General features: G+C 32.6%; 2 protein-coding genes and 1 long non-coding RNA gene across 3 annotated transcripts; 1 reads left to right on the top strand and 2 right to left on the bottom strand.

Annotated features, from left to right (window-relative positions):
- Positions 1-260: 260 nt before the first annotated feature.
- Positions 261-17072, bottom strand: LOC120132756. The gene is made up of 3 exons (XR_005517031.1): positions 16978-17072; positions 16677-16913; positions 261-270 (listed from the first exon to the last, which is right to left on the bottom strand). It is a non-coding gene; the product is annotated as an uncharacterized LOC120132756 (long non-coding RNA).
- Positions 12485-17067, top strand: LOC120132750 (auxin response factor 2-like). Its single transcript, XM_039149446.1, has 14 exons — positions 12485-13158; positions 13299-13507; positions 13593-13649; positions 13746-13901; positions 14002-14086; positions 14266-14356; positions 14438-14602; positions 14742-14861; positions 14980-15055; positions 15167-15338; positions 15426-16360; positions 16443-16633; positions 16720-16908; positions 16984-17067. Exons 1-13 carry the CDS (start codon positions 13017-13019, stop codon positions 16883-16885), a joined length of 2565 nt encoding a protein of 854 aa, XP_039005377.1. The 5' UTR covers positions 12485-13016; the 3' UTR covers positions 16886-16908; positions 16984-17067.
- Positions 17073-18727: 1655 nt separating the features above from the next.
- Positions 18728-21673, bottom strand: LOC120132752 (transcription factor ICE1-like). Its single transcript, XM_039149448.1, has 4 exons — positions 20349-21673; positions 19601-19825; positions 19319-19489; positions 18728-18977 (listed from the first exon to the last, which is right to left on the bottom strand). The coding sequence occupies exons 1-4, from the start codon at positions 21504-21506 to the stop codon at positions 18894-18896; spliced, it is 1638 nt and encodes a 545-aa protein (XP_039005379.1). The 5' UTR covers positions 21507-21673; the 3' UTR covers positions 18728-18893.
- Between the last annotated feature and the right edge of the window lie 1208 nt (positions 21674-22881).

Raw genomic sequence — 22881 nt, 5'->3', positions numbered from 1 at the left:
GAATCCAAGCTGAATGGAGGAAAACATGCCCGTTTCGGTTTGCAGGCTAATTATTTAGCCTAATAAAAAATAATTTTTATTTGGACTTTTCATTTTAATGTGATAAATTTAATAAAAAAAATATTTTATTAAAACTCATCACGTCGAGACGTCGAGTTCCACGTATACGGTAACATTTGACTTGCAAAAATAAAAGAGTGAACGTGACCTATTAGACTAAATAATTATTTTCATGTCTTAGGGCCAAAAAAACCGGGAAAACATGTTTCACTAAAGCCCATGTTTTTTGACTCGTATAATTTAAATACCCATGGGTCTCACAAAGCCCACAATTCTTCCTTCTTTTAGTTAAGTTTGTATATGTCCGGTTGGATTTTCTGTCTACCCGATTCGACTCAAAATTTTTAAATCCTTCATCTGACCCGAACCCAACCTAAAAATATACCCCTTCCATCCGGCCCGACTTAGATTTAATTTTTTGAGATAAAATTCGAACCCAACTTCACCCAAAATAATATCTTTATTAAAAAATTATTCAATAAAAATAGGAATTTAATTGAAATAAAATAATATATAAAGGGATATTATTGCAACTATCCCTAAATACATAAGATAAATTTTTAATTTTTTCAGTCAGGTCAAGTATTTTTCATCCTAAACCTGAATCCAATAAATTTTAAAAAAATCCGACTCAATCAATTCAAATCAAGTTGAAACCCATCATATTCGATTCTGTGCCCGTCCCTGAGTATATGCAAACACTACGTGGTTTTGACATCATCGTATGACTTCAAACTATTCATTTGCTATGATAAAAAAAAACTATTCATTTGTTCTTTTTCATTATTTTTGGGTAAAGTACAAAAATAATCTTATGATTATAAGGTATTATTTTATTAAGTCTTTCGACTGTAAAAAATTATGAAATAGTTCTTTGACTACAGAGTGTTACTTTGCTAAGTCGTTTGACTGTTAAAAGTTACAGAATGGTCACATGACTACTCATATATTCTAAACTCGTTATTTTTCATTAAAAAATTGATGATATTATAAGTTGAACGTCAACATACTGACTGTGATATATAAAATATGATATCAGAATCACAAACAACTATTATATGCCAATCATCATGTTAACGTTCAGCTCAAACGACTAACATTATTTTAATGGAAAAGGACGATTTTGAAACATAATGAATAGTCGAGTGACCATTGTATAACTTTTAATAGTCAAATGACTTAATAAAGTAATAATCTATATTCGGAGGACCATTTATATATTTTACTCTTAAATTTTAAATCATGAGTGGATATCGAGGATGAAATCCATGTTTGAATGCATCTTAAAATTAAGGATGGATCCATAAACTCGTAAGTCGTAACTAACATCATTTTTTAATTAAACAAATAGTTATAATCTTCGAACAATTATTTACACCAAATAAGATCTCAATCTCCCCTCTCTTTAACCCCAATAATAATAATAATAATAATAATAATAATAATAATAATAATAATAATAATAATAATAATAATAATAATAATAATGATAATAATAATAAATTACACATTAAATACTTAAACTATTAGTTTTGACATATTCTAGTATATAAATTTTTATTTTTTAAAAACATATCTAACGTTTAGTTTTTTTTTTCATTTTAGCACCCATTGTTAAAAACTTAACGCATTTAGTACCTAAAATATTAATTTTGGCTCGTTTTAGCACCTAAACTTTTAGTTTTCTAAAAAAAACTTAACATTAAATTTTGAACAGATGTAATAAAATGAAACAAAAACTAAAATTAAGGTATGATTTTAAAAAAAATAAAAATTTTAAATACTAAAAAGATCAAAAATGATAATTTATGTGCTAAACGTATAATTTATCCGATAATAATAAAGACACTCCACTATTTTCCTTTTTCCTTTCCTTTATCAAAGGAAAAAAAGGGTAGGGCAGAAGCTAAGCTAAATAATTTAGGAATGTGTAGTTTGATAGGGAGACTATCTAGCTCAGTTGGTAGAGCACAAGGTTCTTAATCTTGAGGTCGTGGGATCGAGTCCCACGGAGGGCATTTCATAATTCGGAGGTCTTCTACGGAAGCTGCTCTCAACCTGGTGTTGAGGACAGTCTACTATCTTACCTCTCCTTACCCCATTACATATGGGAACAAGGGACATCCATTTAGTTTGATAGGGAGAAAAGTGTCACCAATTGAGCCATAGCGAGCAAGTTATACGTTATGAGGGTGTGGTCCAATTTGGTCACATGGTTCCAATTATACCATGACTATGATTTCTTTTCCTTTTTCTTTTTTGGTTCGAAAGGAAATATCTTGTGTGTATGTGTGTGTGGGGGGGGGGGGGGTCCGATATTCTCCGCCAAACATTATGTGTTGCTTTTAATGATAACAAACATGAGTGAAACTTTCATGCTCCATGGTCTAGGTTTTTTTTATAAAGGTAGTGGGTCAAATTACTCAATAACCCAACTCTTCTTGGCCCATTAATGCTACAAATTATACAAGATATTATACTAATAATTCATATATTTTTCAATAATAAGCAAATAAAGAGTGGGACTCAGGGACAATTGGTCGGGTTAAGGTTTGGTTTTTGGTCAACTTGAGAACTAACCTGACTCGAAAATATATATCATTCACTTGATTTCGGCTTGATTTTATTTTTTTAGAATATAAATCCGACCTGACCCAATCTGACAAATAATATAAATTAAAGATTTAATTTAAAACAATAACTTTTTAAAATAAATTACATTATTATCATCTGGTCGAGTTGAGTCGGAATTTTTTCACCCTCCACTCTAACCCGACTTGACCTCACCTCTTAAAAAATCCAACCCGACCTAACTTGAACGATAATTCTTTTTTTTTAATATGATTGTATCAAATTTGATCGGATCGAAACCCGTCAAATTCGTGTTAAAATTACGGTCCCTATACTTCACACGTCTTGAAAAAGTTTGGAGTACATTAAACAAATAATGTACTTAAAATTATAATGTAGGAGGTTTAAGGTTTATAATCGGAATGTTACCGAAAATAATCATTCGACTTATAATCGAAAATATTATTTAATTTTAAATTTGTGTTATTAATAGATATTATATTAAAAATTTGTATTTTAAAATTTCGAGGGAGCAGCCATCGTGTGATTATGGAGGAAACTGTTGGCTCACCACGCATGCCTTCCAACGTGATGGGAATTGGGAAAAGGGGGCTTCACATTCAATACGAGCTTTTAGTGTCGTGTTGGATCAACTTTCTTGGAAACAAGTGAGAAACTATTCATAGAAACACAGCAAACAAACAAAGTAACAAATCCACAAACGCTGAACCGTTCAACTCGTGCTCAGGGATGGAGCCCTGTATTGACCGACCCATTATATATCTATCAAACGAGTATTGTTTATTTTTCAGAATCATTAACATTCGATTAATTAATTAATTAATTCAAATTAATGTTATAAATTAATTTTTAATTTGATTTTCTTTATTCATAATAAATATAATATAAAATTTTAAATTTATTTAAAGATTTTTATAACCCAACCTACTATAACAATCAATTGTTAACGGGTTTTTTTTAATAATAATAAAGAGATAAAATATCTGAGATAAAATATCTATTGATGTGTAAGAACTTTTAAATTTTACACATTTTTTTAATCATTAAATGAATAAAAATAAAATTTTGAGATTATTAATAATAAATTAAGATAATTTTATGACAACAAATCATCTTTAATATTAATTATTAAATTTAAGGATAAAGTACATAAATGGTCATTGACTACAACGTACTACTTTATCACGTCCATTAATTATTAAAAGCTACAAAATGATCATTCGATTATAGAATGTTGCTTTATTAAGTCTCTTGACTATTAGAAGTTACAAAATAGTCACACGACTATTCATTATGTTCTAAAATCATATCTTTTCGTTAAAAAAATGGTAGTTTCTAAATTGGACGTTAACGTGATAATTGAGATGTGATAGTCGTTTGAGATTCTAGGATCATATTTTATCAAATCACATTAAGTAAGTTAACGATAAACGTAGAATACTGTCATTTTTTTACAAAGGCAATTGATTTTTTTAATAAAAATGAAAGAAACAAAATTACAACGCATCATAAGAGAAAATTGGAAATAACAGTCACCAAAAACTCATACATAAAATAAAAATATTAAACTTAAATATACGAAGAGACAGAAACATTCTAAACATCAAAACAACACAATAACCTTCATAAAACTCATTTTCTCTATCTAACGAGACACTTTACAATGTGATAAAAGAGTGGTGAGCGAACCAAACGATTTGGTAGATTGCTTCGCTATACAATTATGATTATATCGACAAATGACCTTTACAAAAAAAAGGGATCTGATAATATTTGACCACCGACAAGCCAATCAGAAAATAAATGGCGTGAGGATGTTTATGGAAGCACCAACATGACCGCAGTAGTATGCGAAAAACTTACCGAAAACCATAAAGAACGTGCCACAAGAGCGGATAAAAAGCGTGACACAAGAACAAAGAAAAGTTTGTCACAGTGATAGAGATTTTTATTTAAAATTGAAAAAAAATCAAGAAAAAAAAAACAAATACATAACATGAAAAAGAACAAGAAAAATAATAATCACAGGGCGGTCGACTGCCAACTAAACAAAACACGAATACTGTCAAATTTTTAACGAAAAATTATGAGTTTGGAACATAATAAATAGTCGAGTTACCATTTTGTTACCTTTAATAGTAAATGAACTCAACAAAGTAACACTTTATAGTAATATGATGATTTTCTAACTTTGAATAATCAAGGAACCTAATGAATCAGTACCCTATAGTCGATGGATCATTTTGTGGATTTTGACCCTAAATCTAATTATCTAAAAAAATATATTATTTTTACATTTTAAACTATATAAACAAAACTTAACCTATAATAATAATAATAATAATAATAATAATAATAATTAATAATAATAATAATGAATAGTTTGTTGTTGAAATTCCAAGCAATGGTTTCCTAAATTGTAGAACTGATTTTATCCAAAACATGGCCAACATTATCTCCAAAGGGTGCTTCCATTGATAAGGTTCCAAAAGATTTTGTCTCCTTGGAGATGACCCCTCTATTTTATTTTATTTTTTTTGAAAGGATGACTTGAACCAAAAGAAATTCAATCGCTCATCTAACGTTAATAATGGTAATTAATTAAACTAATCAAAATAACTTCCCAATAAAGAGATTGATTTCGTCATCAACAAGGAAGCAAGCGAGTACTTAATCATGGAGGAAAGCAAAGAAGATATGTTTGATTAATCAAAGAAATGTTATTGCCAATGGCCAATTATGACTGTTTTTTTTTTATTAATCTCGAAAAATTATAATGCCGTATTTATTCAAAAAAAATATTTTTAATCATTTAACATTGAACGCTCATATTTTCGACATTCTTAATGCTCGAACTTAAGATCTTAAGAAATAATGATAAATTATAGTTATTAGAGTCTTTATTTTTTAACCTAATTTTCTCTCTCAATATTCTTGTGACGTCTTCTTTTCTTCTTTTGTTTTTTGTTTAGTTGATGGCGACACTAATCTTAATATTGGCTGCCGACTGCCAATGATTTTTATTTCTCTTGTTCTTTTTCATATTATGTATTTGTTTTTTCTTGAGTTTTTTCACGTTTAAATAAGAATCTATGCTCTCGTGTCGCGTTTTTTCTCTGCTCTCGTGGCTCGCATTTTCTTTGCTCTTGTCGGTGATCACGTAATGTCAGATCCCCTATTTTGTAAATGGATGTTTGCCGATATAATCAGAACTGTGTAGCGAAGCAGTCTGTCAAATTGTTTAGTTCGTTCACCACTCCTTTATCACATTGTAAAATGCCTCGTTCGACAAAGACAACGAGTTTTATGAAGGTTACTGAATTATTTTGATATTTGGAATATTTCATTCTCTTCGTATTTTTGAGCTAAATATTTTAATTTTATGTATGCGTTTTTGGTTATTAATGTCACAAATTTTCTTTTTATATGAGTTGTAATTTTGGTTCTTTCAATTTTATTAATGAAATTTAATTACCATTGTTAAAAAAAGAAATAACAGTAATTTTGAATTATTGAGGTCGTTTGATTTGTGCTATGATAACTACATTATTTTGAATCGAGTGGACATCGGTTCCACATGAATTGAAAATAAGTGAAAATATACTCCTCTGGCATCTGCTGTTATTTATTAATAATGTTTTGGTTTTATGTTTGATATTTGGCAATTTTCGCCCATAAGTAGAAAAAAAAAGGAATAATGATAATAATAATAATAATAATAATAATAACAATAAATATAGAACAGAAGGGACACGGCTTATGCTGATAAAATAGCATCTTCATGTGTATACTAACTCCGGGTCAGAGTATACCAAGCATCTCTCGAGTCCAAGTCCATGTCGTTTTACGCTATCGTTGATAAGTCCTTGCAAACGGGGCTTTGTCGTTTCGACTCGCTCCTTGAAAACGACTTCACAATTTGGAATGCAAAATTACGGATACTTATATTGACCAACTCCAAGTCCATGCAGGCATTGATTTATTGTGAATTTTTTTTTAATAATATGTACATTTTTACCATTATTAACGGAATTTAAAATCAATATTTATAAATTTTAGGGTAAAATACACAAATAGTTTATCGACTATAGGGTATTGATTTATTAAGTTTCTCAATTATTAAAAAGTATGAAATGGTCTTATGACTATAGACTGTTATTTTGTTGAGTAACTCGACTATTAAAAGTTACAAAATGATCGTTCGACTATTCGTTATGTTTCAAACTCGTCATTTTAAGTTAAAAAGTGGACGATATTATAACAAAAACATTAACCTATTGACTATGATATGATTAAATCTGATCTTAAAATCTCAAACAACTATCATATATCAATCATCATGTTAACGTTTAGCTTAAACAACCGCCTATTTTTAACCAAAAATGAGGAGTTTAAAATATAATAAACAATCATATGAAAATTTTATAACATTTTTTTATAGTCGAGGGACTTAACAAAACAACATTATATAGTCAGAAGACGATTTCATAACTTTTCGTAGTTGAAGGGACTTTACCTGAAATTTTAAAATGCTTAAATCTTATCCAGATCTAATTACGATAAAATAAAAAAATAATTATCAAATTAAAAGTATATTATAATAATTCATTTTAACTATGATTATTAAGTTTATATTATAATCTTTGTGTTTGTACTTAATGTTTAGTTTATTTTAGTTTAGTTTAAGACAAAGGAGTAGTGGCTCCTCATACCCTAGCTAAGGGGTCCATCTCCAAGTGATGTAGAATTTCCCAATGCTTTAATTAAAGTGATTATCAGATAAGGGGTGCCCAACTCACCCCCTAAAGGCTTTAATTTTCATTCTTTAATTAAAGTGTTATCCTAAGCCCAATGTGGATGTGCCACCCCCGATTCCATCATTAACTCTTTAATTGACCATTAATCAAAGGATTAGTCTCCCCTTTTCTGTCTGTCTCTCTGTCCCCCACTCCCATTACAATTTTCATATCTTTTATCTTTTCCCATTGTTTTATACATTTTTAAATAAAATAAATACGACCGTATTAAATATCTTTTTAATATAAAAAATATTAACTTTAATTAAAGTAATTAACAAAAACGTGAACGAAAGGCTTTAGTGACCTAAGCAGCTCGTAACAATAAACAAATCCGATCCTCCACTTAACAAAAAGTCGCGCAACCTGCGTGATAAGACGTAACCAATTCTACCCGAGTTAAGGAATCGTCCAAAGCCATTTTTCTGGCATTTAACTGTGACGCCACGTGTCCCCAGATGCTGACACTTTCACCACGCGGCGGATGACCATTGCTCTACTCCTCCATTGTCTCAACCGGCCAAATGCCCAAGAACAACGATGGGGTTTTAAAGTGTTTTTTATTAAATGAAATCTTAAGAAATATTGAGAGTCGTCACTAAATATTTTAAAATATGATTAAAATATTATAATAATCGAATAATTTTAATAAAATATTTTTATTTTATAAAAATACCAAATGTATACTATTTATTATTGTTATATATATTATTGAAATTGTTTTCTTCAAAATATTTTTTAAAATTATTTCATTTTCAAAAAGGTTGTGTATATATTATAATATCATTCAAAATGTTTTTTTCTTTCTAAACTATATTATTTTCAGAAAAGGTTTTAAAAATATATATTTTAATATTATTATATACCATATATTATAATATCATTCAAAATGTTTTTTTTCTTTCTAAACTGTATTATACAAAATTTTAAAAATTATTTTAAATCATATCAATGTATCACAAATATTATTCGGACAAAATTAGAGTACGACATCCATATGTTAAGACCGCATACAATTCTCATTTCAGATCCGCAACCACCTTGAAAAGATAGGTGACAAATCCAAAACCCGAATGCAATCCCGTTTCGAGTCCGTAACCGTTGCTGGTCCTACTCCTTGACGTGGTGAGTGATAACGGCAACACAAGATATTTTACGATCATGAAGATTGGTTTTTTTTTAATAAGGGATGAAATTGTAAATTTCTTTTGTTTAAATGCGTAAATTAATACTATTTTTTTTTGAAAAATGGATTAAATCAGTGATGAAATTAGGGATTAGGTTAGATTTCAAAGGGTGGAGTTTGATCTATGGGTTAGGGGTCAAGACCGGAGATTTTAGGGACTGTCCAAAAGATGTTAAGCACAGGGCGCAGAGGTAAAGTGGGCCCCATTATCTGATTACTGTAAACTTAACAGGAAACAATATCGTGGGCTCCACTTTTCTCTGATTCGAATAGTCCATTGTCATCCTTTATTTTTCTATATATACAAAAAGTATATTTATTATTATTATTTTGGATATTTAGAGTTTTTTATTTGATATTGTTAGGGAAATAAATTGAAATGAAAATATTTTTATAACAAAATTTTATTTAAATTAATTTTTTATAAATTGATTGATGATATGAGAAAAATAATAATGTTTAGTTTTATAATTTCTTTTAAGTAAAATTATTTTGCGGTGTACAAATGAATAGAGCGTTTGATAAATTATTCGTAAGATGTTTATGTAATGTTTATTTATTTTTTCTTATTAAGTTAAATAAAATAGTAAGAACAAAAAGTTTAGGTTCATTTGATAACCAAACGAACTCGAATAAATGTATGTTCAATTTGTTTATGTAGCAAACTAGCTCATTTATTAGGCTATTTAAAAGCTCGTTTATCGGTTTGTTTATAAGTTCGTTTATTCAATTATTATTTTTTATTAATTTATGGGAATATAAAGTAGTATATATTTAAAGCTACCAATCGTTTAAAAATGAACACTCAAACTCTTTTGCAGACGTTGTTCTCGAACCTAAGACCTCAAAAAATAACAATAATTCCTTAGACCTCAAAGGGTCATTGAAGTAATGCTTCGACATGTATTAAACAATGGGTTTAATAATAAAATTATTCGCATCATTTGTATAAATAATTACTTTATCGAATTATTTATATAAAATTTTAAATATTTTATATTAAAATATCATACTAGTAGATAAAAATCGTTAATTAACTAAAATTTAACGTTTATTATTAATATAGAAAGTCCACTCGTGATGTCATATTATATAAAAAATTAATTATTTTTAAATATATTTTTATAAGTGTATATGTAATTAATTTTAATTATAGTTTACTCTAAAAATATTTTTTGTTGAAGTGACAACATATATGGACTTGTTATGTTCGTCTGAAATATTCAAGCTACTTAACTAATAATTTTCATATAATCACGAGACATTTCATTATAAAACAAAATATTTAAGGCTAAAACAGTTAAAAATAAGATAGAAAACAAAATAATAATTTATAAAAATATTGAGGGTTAGTTTTGTTATTACGCCTAAATAATTCCAAGACGTTTAAATCCATCAAACTCTTTCGTTTATTATTCAATTGTTGATTGATTTTATTTCCTTTTTTATATTTAAACCTTTAATTTAATATAAATCTGAATATAAAGTATAATTACAAACATCATTTTAAATATATAGTTGACAATTTTATAGATCAATTTATTAATTAAATGTAATTGCATACATCATCTTATTAGATGATAACATTTTAATAAAAATTAATTTATATTAAAATTAATTAAAAAATGACATGTTATTATATTATATCAGTGTTTCAGATCATATAAACTTGTTGTGGCAGCTTCGAGAATGGTCATTTTAATAAAATATAAATTTAAAAATAAATATTAAAATGAATACTCAATAAAAAAAATAAAAGTCATGTTTTAATATTATGAATTTTATAGATATATATATATATTTCATTTGAAATTTACCTGATTTAATTTATTTTCATAATTTATTATAATATTCATGTTTTAATTTACTTTCAAAATAATTTATTATATTTATGATATCAAGATCTAAATCTATAATCTTAATTATAAATAACTCAACTGCAAATATCTTTAATATTTCATTATATAATTATTTTAGCTCTTAATTAATTTTTTTAAGTTATTTTGCTTTCAAGCATTTCATATTAAAATAAAAATAGTCATAATATTTAATTAAATTATCACTTTAAATTATATTATTTGTTTTAAAACATTTTACTCCATAAAATATTTACTTTATAAAAAACAATTCATATTTAAAATGTTATCCATTTATATACGCATATACTAAGAGTTGATAAAAGATACGAGTTAATTATATCATATATATATTCAAATTATAATTTTTATTTTAAGTTAGTTCTTAAAATTTTAAATATTTTAATTTAATTATAAAATTGCGATTCTTATTTTAAATTAATCATTAAACTTTTAGATCTTCTAATTTTATCCATAAACTATTACACTCTTTTTAAATTACTTCCCAAACATTTGTATATTATAATTTCTCCCCAGTTTTGTCCAAATATATAAATAGTTATAGCACGAACCAACTTACATCAATAATTAAAGGAATCATTGTTATTCTTAAGAGTCAAGGGTTCGAGCACCAGTAACTGTAGCAGGGTGATTAAGCGTTAATCGTCAAATGATTAAGGGTGCGTTTGGTTCACGGAATGTAAGATTATCAGTGGGATTAAAAGATTACCAGAGAATATGATTATTGGGAATGTTATATTTTGTATTTGGTTGGTTTAGCATGAATGTAAGATTACCGTGTTTGGATAAAGGAATAAAATATTATTGGAATGTATATTTGACCAAATTATCCTTATTATATATTTGTATAATATTACAAGTTGAAAAATATTTATATATTTTCTTTAAAAAATTAAATTCAAAATATTTATATAATTTTTTTTACAAAATTAAAAATATAAAAAAAGTTTAATGAAAGGGTAAAATTTTATTTTAATCCCTGAACTTCATATAAAATTTTAATTATATACTTTTTTTGTAAATCTAAAATAATTTAAGGATAAATTTGTAATTTAACCTTCGTAGAATTTTTATTATTCAATGACAGAAGAATGATATTTTTGAAAAAAAATAAAAATTTAAGGGCATTTTAGTCCAAAATGCTAGTAATATTACAATACCTAAGGGAATGGAGGTAATGACATTCCCGGTAATATACCCCAAAAAATCTACTATTGATAATAAAACATTACTGGGAATGACATTCCCGGCCAAACCAAACGGGGGAATATGGATTCCATTCCCGGGGAAATCTCACATTCCCCCATCCAAACGCCTCCTAAATGTATTTAGAACATATAATACTCTGTAATCACCTTAATTTAATAAAAAATATAATTAGTTACAACCATAGTTTATCATAAATTTTATTTTTTTCAAACATATAAAAATATAAATTAACTTAACGATTTTATTAAAATAAATATGATTTGAGATAAAATTAGAGCATTCAAAAAAGTTTTCGAATTGATTTGAGATGTGATAAATATATACGTATAATAGATGTATAAGTTGCTAAGTTGCACCGGGAGGGTGCTAACTACGCACAGCCTACCCTAAATGAAAGCCCAAGCCCTAGATAAGCTAGCTACCAAACCTGCCAGTTAATGGCACGACAAACCCCAATCCTCCCCCGTAAAAACATAACTTTAACGTCTGGACAAACGCCGTTACACCCCAATCCCCTGTCCTCCAATCCCCGACTCGAAGGAAAAGCCACGGGTAAACCAAAGGGGCCAGCCGCCTTTATTTAACTAACCCATGGAATTTTCTTTTTCTTTATTTTTTATCATTTAATTAAAAGTTAAATTATTATAAATTTATAATTTCAATCTGCCTGCCTCTCGTATCTGGTCCCCCCGATACCCATTCCCTACCTCAATAAGTCCACCGGGAGTATCTGGTACCGTAAGAGGAAGCCGGACCGGTTAATGCCGGTTCACGATTTTCAGTTGGGTTAAAAATTGACCCTGGTTTAAATTATTGTCCTTTCCCTTCCACAGTTTCGACTCACCCGTGGTTAAGTCTCTCGACCCCTCATTCGACGCAGACAGACACAGACAAGAGAGAGAGAGAGAGAGAGAGAGAGAGAGACTTTTTATTTTTCCTTTTCTTTGGTTTCTTATTTTTCATCTGCTGCTGCATTGAAGGTGGAGGAGAAGCAGATAGAGAGGCTGAGGTTTTGTTTTGCAGAAGTGGAAGATTGAAAGCGACTATAGATAGTAAAAAGGTGGATTTTCATTTATTGGTGCTAAAATCGATAAGATTGTTTGATGAACTGGGGCAAATATAGGCCGGTGGTAATTTAATTTCGTCAGGTTTCATCAAAGTTGCAGCGGAAGAGAGTGTTTTAACGACGGCGTTTGCTGGTAGATTGTTTGGAAACTTGGGTTGGGTTTTCAGTTTTCGTTTGAGGAGTTTGAGAGTGTAGCAAATGAGAGATCTGAGCTGAAGATTTTTAAAAAAATGACTACTTCGGAGGTATTGATAAAAGGTAATTGTGTTAACGGAAGAGATAGTTTTTCTTCGGGTTATACTGAGCAAAATGATGCTAGGAACGCCGTGGAAGGGCAGAACGGTCACTCCGCTCGTTCAGCCGCCGTCAGGGGTATAATCCCTTTCTTCCTTTTAATTTCCGGTTCCGGTTTCCTTTACTTCATTGTTTTTGTTCTCGAGTTCTCTCTCTCTCTCTCTCTCTTCTGGTCTTTGCCGGTTTAATATTGATTTGGTTTCTATGTTGGAACATAGATCCGGAAACGGCGTTGTATACGGAGCTCTGGCATGCATGTGCTGGACCTCTGGTGACGGTTCCCCACGAAGGGGAGCGCGTGTTCTACTTCCCTCAAGGTCACATAGAACAGGTTGAGGCGTCTACTAATCAGGCATCGGACCAACAGATGCCACGGTATAATCTTCCATCAAAGATCCTTTGTCGTGTGATTAACGTGCAGTTAAAGGTACCTTGCGCCTCTTTTATTGTGATTTGTTTTCTTCTTCTGGTTTTTGTTTTAATGATGAGATAAAACAACTCTTTGTTGTTAGGCTGAATCAGATACGGATGAGGTTTTTGCGCAAGTGACTTTACTTCCGGAACCGAATGTAAGTTTTGGTCTTTCTTGCTTTAGATTATAAGTTGAAGAAGAGTTGAGTTTCTAAATTTGTTCTTTCTTTCTTTGCTATATGTGATGTTTATAGCAAGATGAGAACATGGTGGAGAAGGAGTCTCCCATTCCTGAACCCCCTCGGTTCCAAGTGCATTCCTTTTGCAAGACCCTAACGGCTTCCGATACTAGCACCCATGGCGGGTTTTCGGTGTTCAGACGGCATGCCGATGAATGTCTCCCACCATTGGTTTGTTTCTATCTGCTGAAGATTTCTAGCTTCTGTTGTTTTTCCACTATGTTATTTTGATAATTTGGTTTGTGATTCTTTTGGACTTGTTCTTTGACAGGACATGTCACTGCAACCTCCAACACAGGAGTTGGTTACTAAGGATTTGCATGGAAACGAGTGGCGATTCCGTCATATCTTCAGGGGTAATTCTTTAAGCCTAATTGGTTTCCTGCATTGTAAATAACGGTCATTGCAATCGAGGGAGATAAATTCAAATTGTGACATTTGACTTTTTATTACCCGGTTATGTTCTGTTTACCGGTTGAATCTTGAGTGTAAAACCCCCTTTGTTTACAATTTGGTTCTTCTGCGAAAATACCAGGTCAGCCACGGAGACACTTGCTTCAAAGTGGTTGGAGTGTTTTTGTTAGCTCCAAGAAGCTTGTTTCTCGGGATGCATTTATATTTTTAAGGTTTGGTTCCTCAAATGTGCCATGAAATATGATGTTTTACCATTGAATTCTTTTCTCGTGAAAATGACATGTATTTCATAGGGGTGAGAATGGAGAACTACGTGTCGGTGTACGACGAGCATTGAGGCAGCAGTGCAATGTTCCTACGTCAGTAATATCAAGTCACAGCATGCGTCTCGGTGTTCTTGCTACAGCATGGCACGCCTACACAACAAGAACCATATTCACTGTGTATTACAAACCTAGGTTCGTTGATCAAGCTACCATTTTGACAAGCTGTGTAATTTTTTGTTGTGTGACATGTTTAATATCTCAAAATTGATTACCGGGTGATAAAACTTCAACTGTGGCAATTCTGTTTAAGCTTGTCTATTTTCTCTTATAGGACAAGTCCAGCCGAATTTATTGTTCCGTTTGATAAGTACATGGAGTCTGTAAAGAACAATTACTCAATAGGGATGAGGTTCAAAATGAGATTTGAAGGTGAAGAATCTCCCGAGCAGAGGTATGGCACGTTTCTTCCTTGCTACATTGAAGCCGTTGTTCATTAAGTTCATGGGTATGAGTTTTTCCAACATGATATGACTAGCTGAGATTATGCTCTTCAAATTTTTGTATTGCAGGTTTACTGGAACGATAGTTGGAATTGAAGATTCTGATCCAAAAGGATGGCAGGATTCCAAATGGCGATGCCTCAAGGTATACTTATTTAATTTGACAATTGTTTGATATTTTTAAGAATAATGGAAGAAATTGTAGTATTTCTCAAGTTATGGGTATTATTTAACTATGTTTTAATCACTCTTGTAGGTGCGGTGGGATGAGACATCTGCCATACCTCGTCCCGAGAGAGTTTCGCCATGGAAAATTGAACAACCTTCAACTCCGCCTGTCCTGAATCCCCTTCCAATGCAGAGGCCAAAAAGGCCGCGGTCTGTGGCTGTATCATCATCCCCTGATTCTTCTGTGCTTACTAGGGAAGGTAGTTTTATAAGTCATGTTTCATGCAATGGGTTTGTATTTCATGTAACTTTTTTGGGAAAGATCTACTGACCAAATTCACTTTTAGGTTCATCCAAGGTTAATGCAGACCCTTTACAAGCCAGTGCATTTTCAAGGGTCTTGCAAGGTCAAGAATTCTCGACCTTGAGAGGAACATTTGCTGAGAGTAACAAGTCTGACACTGCTGAAATGTCGGTGATGTGGCCACCTTCAGCAAATGATGAGAAGAATGATGTCCCTGGTGAAAGAAAATTTGTGTCAGAGAATTGGATGTCCTCTGGGAGGGGTGAACCAACATACACAGATCTGCTCTCAGGTTTTGGGTCAAATGTTGATTCATATCGTGGATATCGCCTCCCCTTGGTTGATCAATCTTCAATGCCTGGTAATTCAATGGGAAAACATTTACTAAATCAAGAAGCAAAGCTTGGCTCTTTGTCCCTCGCGCAATCGGGTCTCTCACTCAAGTTAGCTGACACTAGTGTAAACCCACCTTTGCAAGATTCTGGTGTGCCTTATCAATCACAAGGAAGTGGTAGATTTAGTGGTTTTGGTGATTACCCTGTACTTGAAGGTCGTAGGATTGAGCACTCACATGGTAATCGGTTGATGCCTCCTCACCCAACCTCATCTTATTATGAGAATTCAGTCCATGCAAGAGATTTGATGCCCAAAACATCATTTGTTCGAGAACCTAGTGCGAAGTCTAGAGAAGGAAATTGCAAGCTCTTCGGTATCCCTCTCATAAGTAATTCTAGTGCATCAGATCCAGCAGTCTCTCACGTTAATGCCTTCAATAAGCCAGTTAGTAATGTGCAAGCTGGATTGCACCAAGTTCATTCATTCGAATCTGATCAGAAGTCTATAAAGTCGAAGACCTCGCAGTTGGCAGCGGAGAGTCGTACTGCTTTTAATGAGCAGGAGAAAGTATTTCCGCTGGGTCAACCCCATACAATGGAGGTTCAAATCAAACCATCCAGTTCAACTAGGAGTTGTACTAAGGTTCGTTCTCTTCGTTTATGATTGTTTAAGCTTGCTGTTATGATATCTGCTGTGGACTTGCTCAAGTATTTTCTATTTTCAGGTTCTCATGCAGGGAAATTCTCTGGGTAGGTCTGTAGACCTTACTAAGTTCAACAGCTACGATGAATTGATCGCTGAATTGGATCAATTATTTGAGTTTGGAGGTGAATTAATGGCCCTTCAAAAGAATTGGCTAGTTGTTTATACCGACAATGAGGGTGATATGATGCTTGTAGGCGATGATCCCTGGCAGTAAGTATTTCTTGCATCATCTTTCCAATTTATTCACTCGCACGTTTTGTGGTATATACATCATCTGATTATTGCTTGTTCATTAGGGAGTTTTGTGCCATGGTTCGCAAGATTGGTATCTACACTAGAGAGGAGGTCCAGAAGATGAAGCCACGGTCGTTGAGTTTAAAGGTGAACGATCAACCAGTTCCTGCAGAAGGCGTTGACGCAAAAGAAGTGCAATGCCCATCAGCATCTAGTGCTAAGAATTGATTAACCTCACTGTAATGGTATTAAAGTACTGTAACCTTGTTTTGAATATGATGTCTAAAATCTATCTACATAGTAAACTTGTTTGTTTATACTTGTTTCAGGTTTTTGGTGAAGGAATCTGGAGTTGCAATAGTGACATTCCTGCTGGTTAGAACATGAACTTACTAAAGTTGGAACTTATTAGTAGCATGAGTTTGCCACGATAATCGTAATCCGATATAGTCGGCATGAATGCTTTGATCCGATTCTGGATATGTTGTGGAGTTGGTAGCGGTATGGTATTGTCTTTATGTTGCATAAATATGTACACCCGAATCTGAAGCTTCATGCTTTTGCTACCTACCTACACCTTGTACAAAGATGTTTCAACCCACCTTTGGTCTTTTTCAAGCTGTGGATGTAATTAAGTTAATACAGCCATCTCTAATGTCTTTTCAATTAAAGGATGAAAAACATGAATCTCAAGTAATGCTACTCTCTGTTTGCTTCTTAGCCAGATCCATTGTATGGAGTAAACTGCTTGGTAAGCAGGGCAATCCATTTTTGACTATGACATCAATGGTGGAATTCTTGTGTCAGTGGTGTGGTCGGTCGACTAGTGGTGTTGGGTTTTGAATAAATAATTTTTTTCTTACTGGTAAATAATGATAACTTCTCATGGTCTGAATCTGACATTAATATTATCTCGTTTCTTCCATTAACTAGGTCGGATCAAATCACATCAGACCAGGACCCATGCATTGGAAATATAATATTGATAATGATAATAATAGTAGAGCTGTCAATGGTATTTACACGCAAGTTTATAGTGGGAAAAAAGGTTTACACTTGCCAAGTTAAGTTGTTTTTCACCAACAGGCAAGGGTTCATGCATGTAAAAAAAAAACCAGGTCTATGCCAACAGACGAAAACTTTCAGAACTTAAAATAGAATGGCACGGCAATGATACTGCAGGCTCATGGTTATAAAGATGTACACCTTTCCTAGGGTATTCTTGAATGGAAATCTTAAAGGGTGAAGTATACAAATGGTCCCAGGCTGAAGGGAATTGTTTTGCTTAGTTTTATGCCTATTAAAATTTATAAAACGATCATTTGATTGAGTTCTTTAACTATTAAAAGTTATAAAATAACTACTTGATTATTTATATGTTTCAAACTCTCTTTTTTTGTTAAAACTATTACGATCGTCTGAGTTGGATGTTAATATGTTGATTGTGATATGATGGTCGTTTGAGATTGATATTAGATTTTATCATATCTCAATTAGTCTAGTGATCATTTTGTAACTTTTAATAGTCGGGAGACTCAACAAAATAGTGTCATATAATCGAGGGATCATTTTATAATTTTTAATAGTCAGGAGACTCAATAAAGTAGTGTTATATAGTCAGGGTACTATTTGTATATTTTACCCAATTTTAAAATACAACTATTTAATAATGTAAGGTTAAAAATTGGCCTACATCGATGTAGTATTTGTGCAAATTCTCTTTTAATCATTGACAACATACACGTATCTAAGATCTCAATGGAAAATAAACTTACTTTAACCTCAAGTCACTTGATACGTTAGGAAAACCTTACTCTCATTGATCACGGTCTTGATTATTTTACGATCAAATTCCATGAAGATTCTGTTGGTAGCTGCCCTCTTCATATTCATGTTTCTCACTCGAATGGGGGATCCTTCACATGATGTTCTGCCCCATATTTTTTTTATTTACGAATGTTCTCTTTTAACCAAAACAGAAAAGCAGCAGTCATGAGAAGCTCATCATAATTAAACCCAGAAATCCATTCAAAGATATTCTAAAAAAAAAAACTGAAAAAGGAAAACAAGTTAAATTCTTCCAAAAGTTCCAGTTAATGGCGAGTTTCCCACCGGTTCAAATTATCATAGAAGCTCTTATGTTGTTCTCCCTGCTATAACCATTTGATATTTTCTCGGCACAATCGACTTGTAAACGCTTTGTTCGTTATTGTTCGGATAGAGTAGCTGAAGAACCCTAAATCATGTTGGGGTAGCCAGCTGAATCCAAAAGTACAGCTTTGATCTGCTCGGGATGGATGTCCTGCCCTTCCTTGCATTGCTGGGAAATATGAAGAACACAACAATGAAAATGCAGAAACCAAAAGAAAACATGAAACTAAAAACAAAATGCAAGATTGAAATAAGAATATGAGCATGCTGAGAGCGAGCATCCGATATAGACGTGTTCAGTTTTTTCAAAGGTTTTGCCATGTACTTGAGGGACTTGGAGGATGATCATATTATTCATATCGTAATATGTATTGGATTGGTTGTCGCATACCAGTATTGCAGCGAAAAAGAAGACTCGAAGCAATACATGGTTCAGGATTTTCATGCTGTTGTTTTAATCCAGCTTGTTTAAAAGCAAATGATAAGTTTAGGATGGTCAGAGATTTGTACCTCGGCTCGAAAGATATCCATAGCGAAGCCATTGAAACAGCTAATGACTGCTTGCTGGATGTCTAGCCCGAGGCCGTCCAAAGCCCTCATTGTGGATAGCAAAAGACCCGGTCTCCGCCCACAAAACATGTGGATGTTTACAGCTTTTCCTTCTCTCAGCCTCACTTCAACCTACATAAACATGCATATATATTATGTACACATCAAATGGTGCTCAAGCATGCCGGAATCCATTATGCACTAATGGTATACGATAAGAGAAAAGCAAAGACATCTTTTTACCCTTGCTGGCTGCCCGTTAGGACTCGGTAATGAACTGGGGCAAAGTTCGTCCTTGATACGACAGGGCAAGGTAGCCGGAGTAGGAGTCAAAGGATGGAAACTGGTTGTAGGTGTGAGCGAAGAGCTACCAGGGTTCGACTCCAATTCGTTATGCAGATCATTGATCCTTTGAAGAAGCTCCTTCAGGTACTCGATGGCATCCCCGAGAATAGATGCTCTATCCATCTATTAGTAGAAAGGATTATGTTAAATCATACAATTCCTAAGAAGCAAAAACCGAGAATATGAAACTCCAAAAACTCTTCCATTGCAAGCTACTAAACACCCCCGAACAATTCGAACATAAAAAACAAGCAACCATCAAAAGATAAGGAAAGAGAACCGAGAGTGCGGCACAGAACATGAATCTGTAGCTTCTACGCCTGTAACTATGCTGCTGTTGCTGCACTTATTGATGGCTTAAAGGAAATTACTTCTCGAATCGGGTCCGAAGACTTATGGCGACATTTAAAGCACTCTTACCAGGCTTCATGTGAGAGACATTAATGCAACTTTCTGTTAAGTATTTTGGGGGGAACATGTAAAAGCAAAAGATACCATTCATTCACATAATACACAAATACCACACCATGAAAACAAACAAACAAGTTTGCATATCTGATGTTTCAAAAGATCTAAAACAACACAACAATTCATACTTGCATTCACGAGACATAAATGAAAACGAAAGTGAAAGGAACATTCTTACTTTGCTAATCTTCGGGACAACCGACCGCAGCATGTAAAGCCTATCATTGAGTTTCTTCCGACGGCGCCTCTCGGCCATCAAGTTTTTAGCAGGAAGCCCTTTCTTTTTACCCTTTTGATCTCCTCCGTTGACAGCACCGTTTGCATTCGAGGTGCTCCCACCATTTTTGAGAGTTTCCTCAGCCTTGTTATTCTCAGTAAACTCATCTGAATCATAATTGAAAGCTGACCCATCAATGCTTATATCTTCTAAATCATCTCTATTGCTAAATGTCTTCTTTTCATTCTCTTTATCCATTTCTTTCTTCCCTCTATCCCCCTCGGTTCCACTCGAAGCATTTAACTTTCCTCCGCCCAAAACGGCGAAATTCGCACCATTATCAGCCAAATTCTTCCTCAAAGCTGCCCTTTTCTGGAACAGAGTCGGCTGAGCTCCGACCGAAGGAAAGCTATCCAGCGGTCTTAGCAACTTAGACCTATTTATAAACAGAGAATTCCCAGGATTCTCAACAAATCCTTGAAAACCAGAGAACCCGGAATCCGAGAAGTGAGTCTCGGGGCACGAATTATCAGTGTCTATCTGATTACCAGAGGTTAAATCAGTGAAACCACCCAAAACCCCTGAATTTTTCCTGTTCAATAAAGGACTAGCATTTGTTGCTTGGTTGTCAAGGAACCCAATTTCAGCCAAATCAAACCCGTGATCTAAAGGGATATTGGAAACGACATTGAGGAGTGAAGACAAGCCTGGTTTTGGCTGCAGAAAGAACTGTACCTGGGATGGGTCGAGATTGTTGAAAACAGAGGAAGATGGCGAACAAGAAGAGGAAGAATCCACTGGATGCTGCTGCTCCTGCTGCTTCTGGTGGTTTTGATGATGATGGTGCAACAAGAGATTGTTTTGATGGCCACCGAGATTTGGTGGAAACGAAAGGTCCCTGATATCATGGTGATGGCTTGAAATACTGGTGTTTGGAACGTACCATTCATCTTCTAACATGGATTTGAACGAAGACAAAGAACCCATCATTTCTTTGTTCTCCATTACAACACTACTGTTGTTGTTGTTGTTAGTGTTGGTTCTGGCCCAAGAAGCTGAGTGTTGCTCATCTCCTTTATCTTCCGTCCAAATGACACCGCTGTTCGACCTTGAAAGCATGGTTTTTGGACAACTCTTTGTTCCACAGAAACAACAAAAAAACTTGTTTTTTTCTCCTCCTCCTTTTATCGTCTTTGTTGGGACAGTGAGAGAAGCAAGCTAAGTTTGTTTTGTCGAGCTTGAGAGGTTACGGACTTAAATAAAAAAGCAGCTTTGAAGGAGGGGGAGAGAGAGGAGAGCGAAGAAGAAATCTTTTAGATTGAATTACAAGTAGGAAAAAAATTGATGTTTTTATATATTTATTGGATTAAATATAGTATGATTTTTTAATAATTAGTACTAGTAATTTATTAATAAAAAATATGGTTAAAAAATAATTTTTATTTATAAAACAGGTATTATAATATTTATGTCAACGTCAGAAAATAAATAATTTGCATGGAAGGGGCTCCCAAGGATCTCGTGATAACCTTTCATTTTCCTGGATCATTTTGATACCTTCATAGTCACCCACCTCTGTCCCTTCTCTCTGTTTCCAGTCCTTTTCAGGTAATTTTTCTCTCAATTTATACCAAAAATCACCCACAGACAAATCAGACAACGTATCAAATTTATGTGTAATAGAGGCTGCCTGTAGGCGAGAGAGAGGATCCGAAGAGAGGAAGGACTAAAATTAGAATTAGACCAAAAAATTGAGAGCCACGAATCTCTCTCATGCCCTTAATAATGTTAGGGTAAATTATGCGTTTAGTATATAAACTATTAGTTTTGGTTTATTTTATTACCTAAACATTTAACTTTTTCAAAATTATACATAAAGTTTAATTTTTATTTCATTTTAGTACCCCATTCAAAATTTAATGTGTGATACAGTTAACTTTAATTAATATTTTTAAATATATTATATAAATTTAGATAATTTTATTTATTTTTTTACTATATTTGTATAGAATAGGAAGGGTGAGGGAACATCTTAAATAAGTTGCAGAAAGGCTGGGTTTTGGGTATGGTTAATGAATGGAGTGTCTTTAATATTGTTGGACCAAACCCGTGAGCATAGGGAAAATGAATTTACCCTTCAAATTGGGTTTACTTTTTATCCAAATCTTTGACGTAAAACAAGTTGCCAGAATGATTGAGTTAAACATTTAATGAAGTTCACATTGCTCTCGGCAAACTTCCGATTCTAAGATTACGTCTTAAATAATTTGGACTAATACGTGTCATTGCACACTTACATTTAGTATGTGAGTCTTCCGGCAAGAATTTTCTATATAAAGAATCGAACTGAGATTTTACTCAAACGATAACAAATTACTTATCGCTTGAATCAATCAGTTGGTTTCTTTTTTCTTTCTTTTTATTATTCTATTTGGCTTTTATTCATTAATTTCATCTTTTTATTCTATGTAAATCATATTAATAATTTATGGAA

This window comes from Hibiscus syriacus, unplaced genomic scaffold (assembly GCF_006381635.1).
Source record: "Hibiscus syriacus cultivar Baekdansim isolate YM2019G1 unplaced genomic scaffold, ASM638163v2 tig00110569_pilon, whole genome shotgun sequence".
Lineage (NCBI taxonomy): Eukaryota > Viridiplantae > Streptophyta > Magnoliopsida > Malvales > Malvaceae > Hibiscus > Hibiscus syriacus.
The sequence above is the reverse complement of the archived record's forward strand: the minus strand, read 5'-3'. Positions and strand labels throughout refer to the sequence as shown.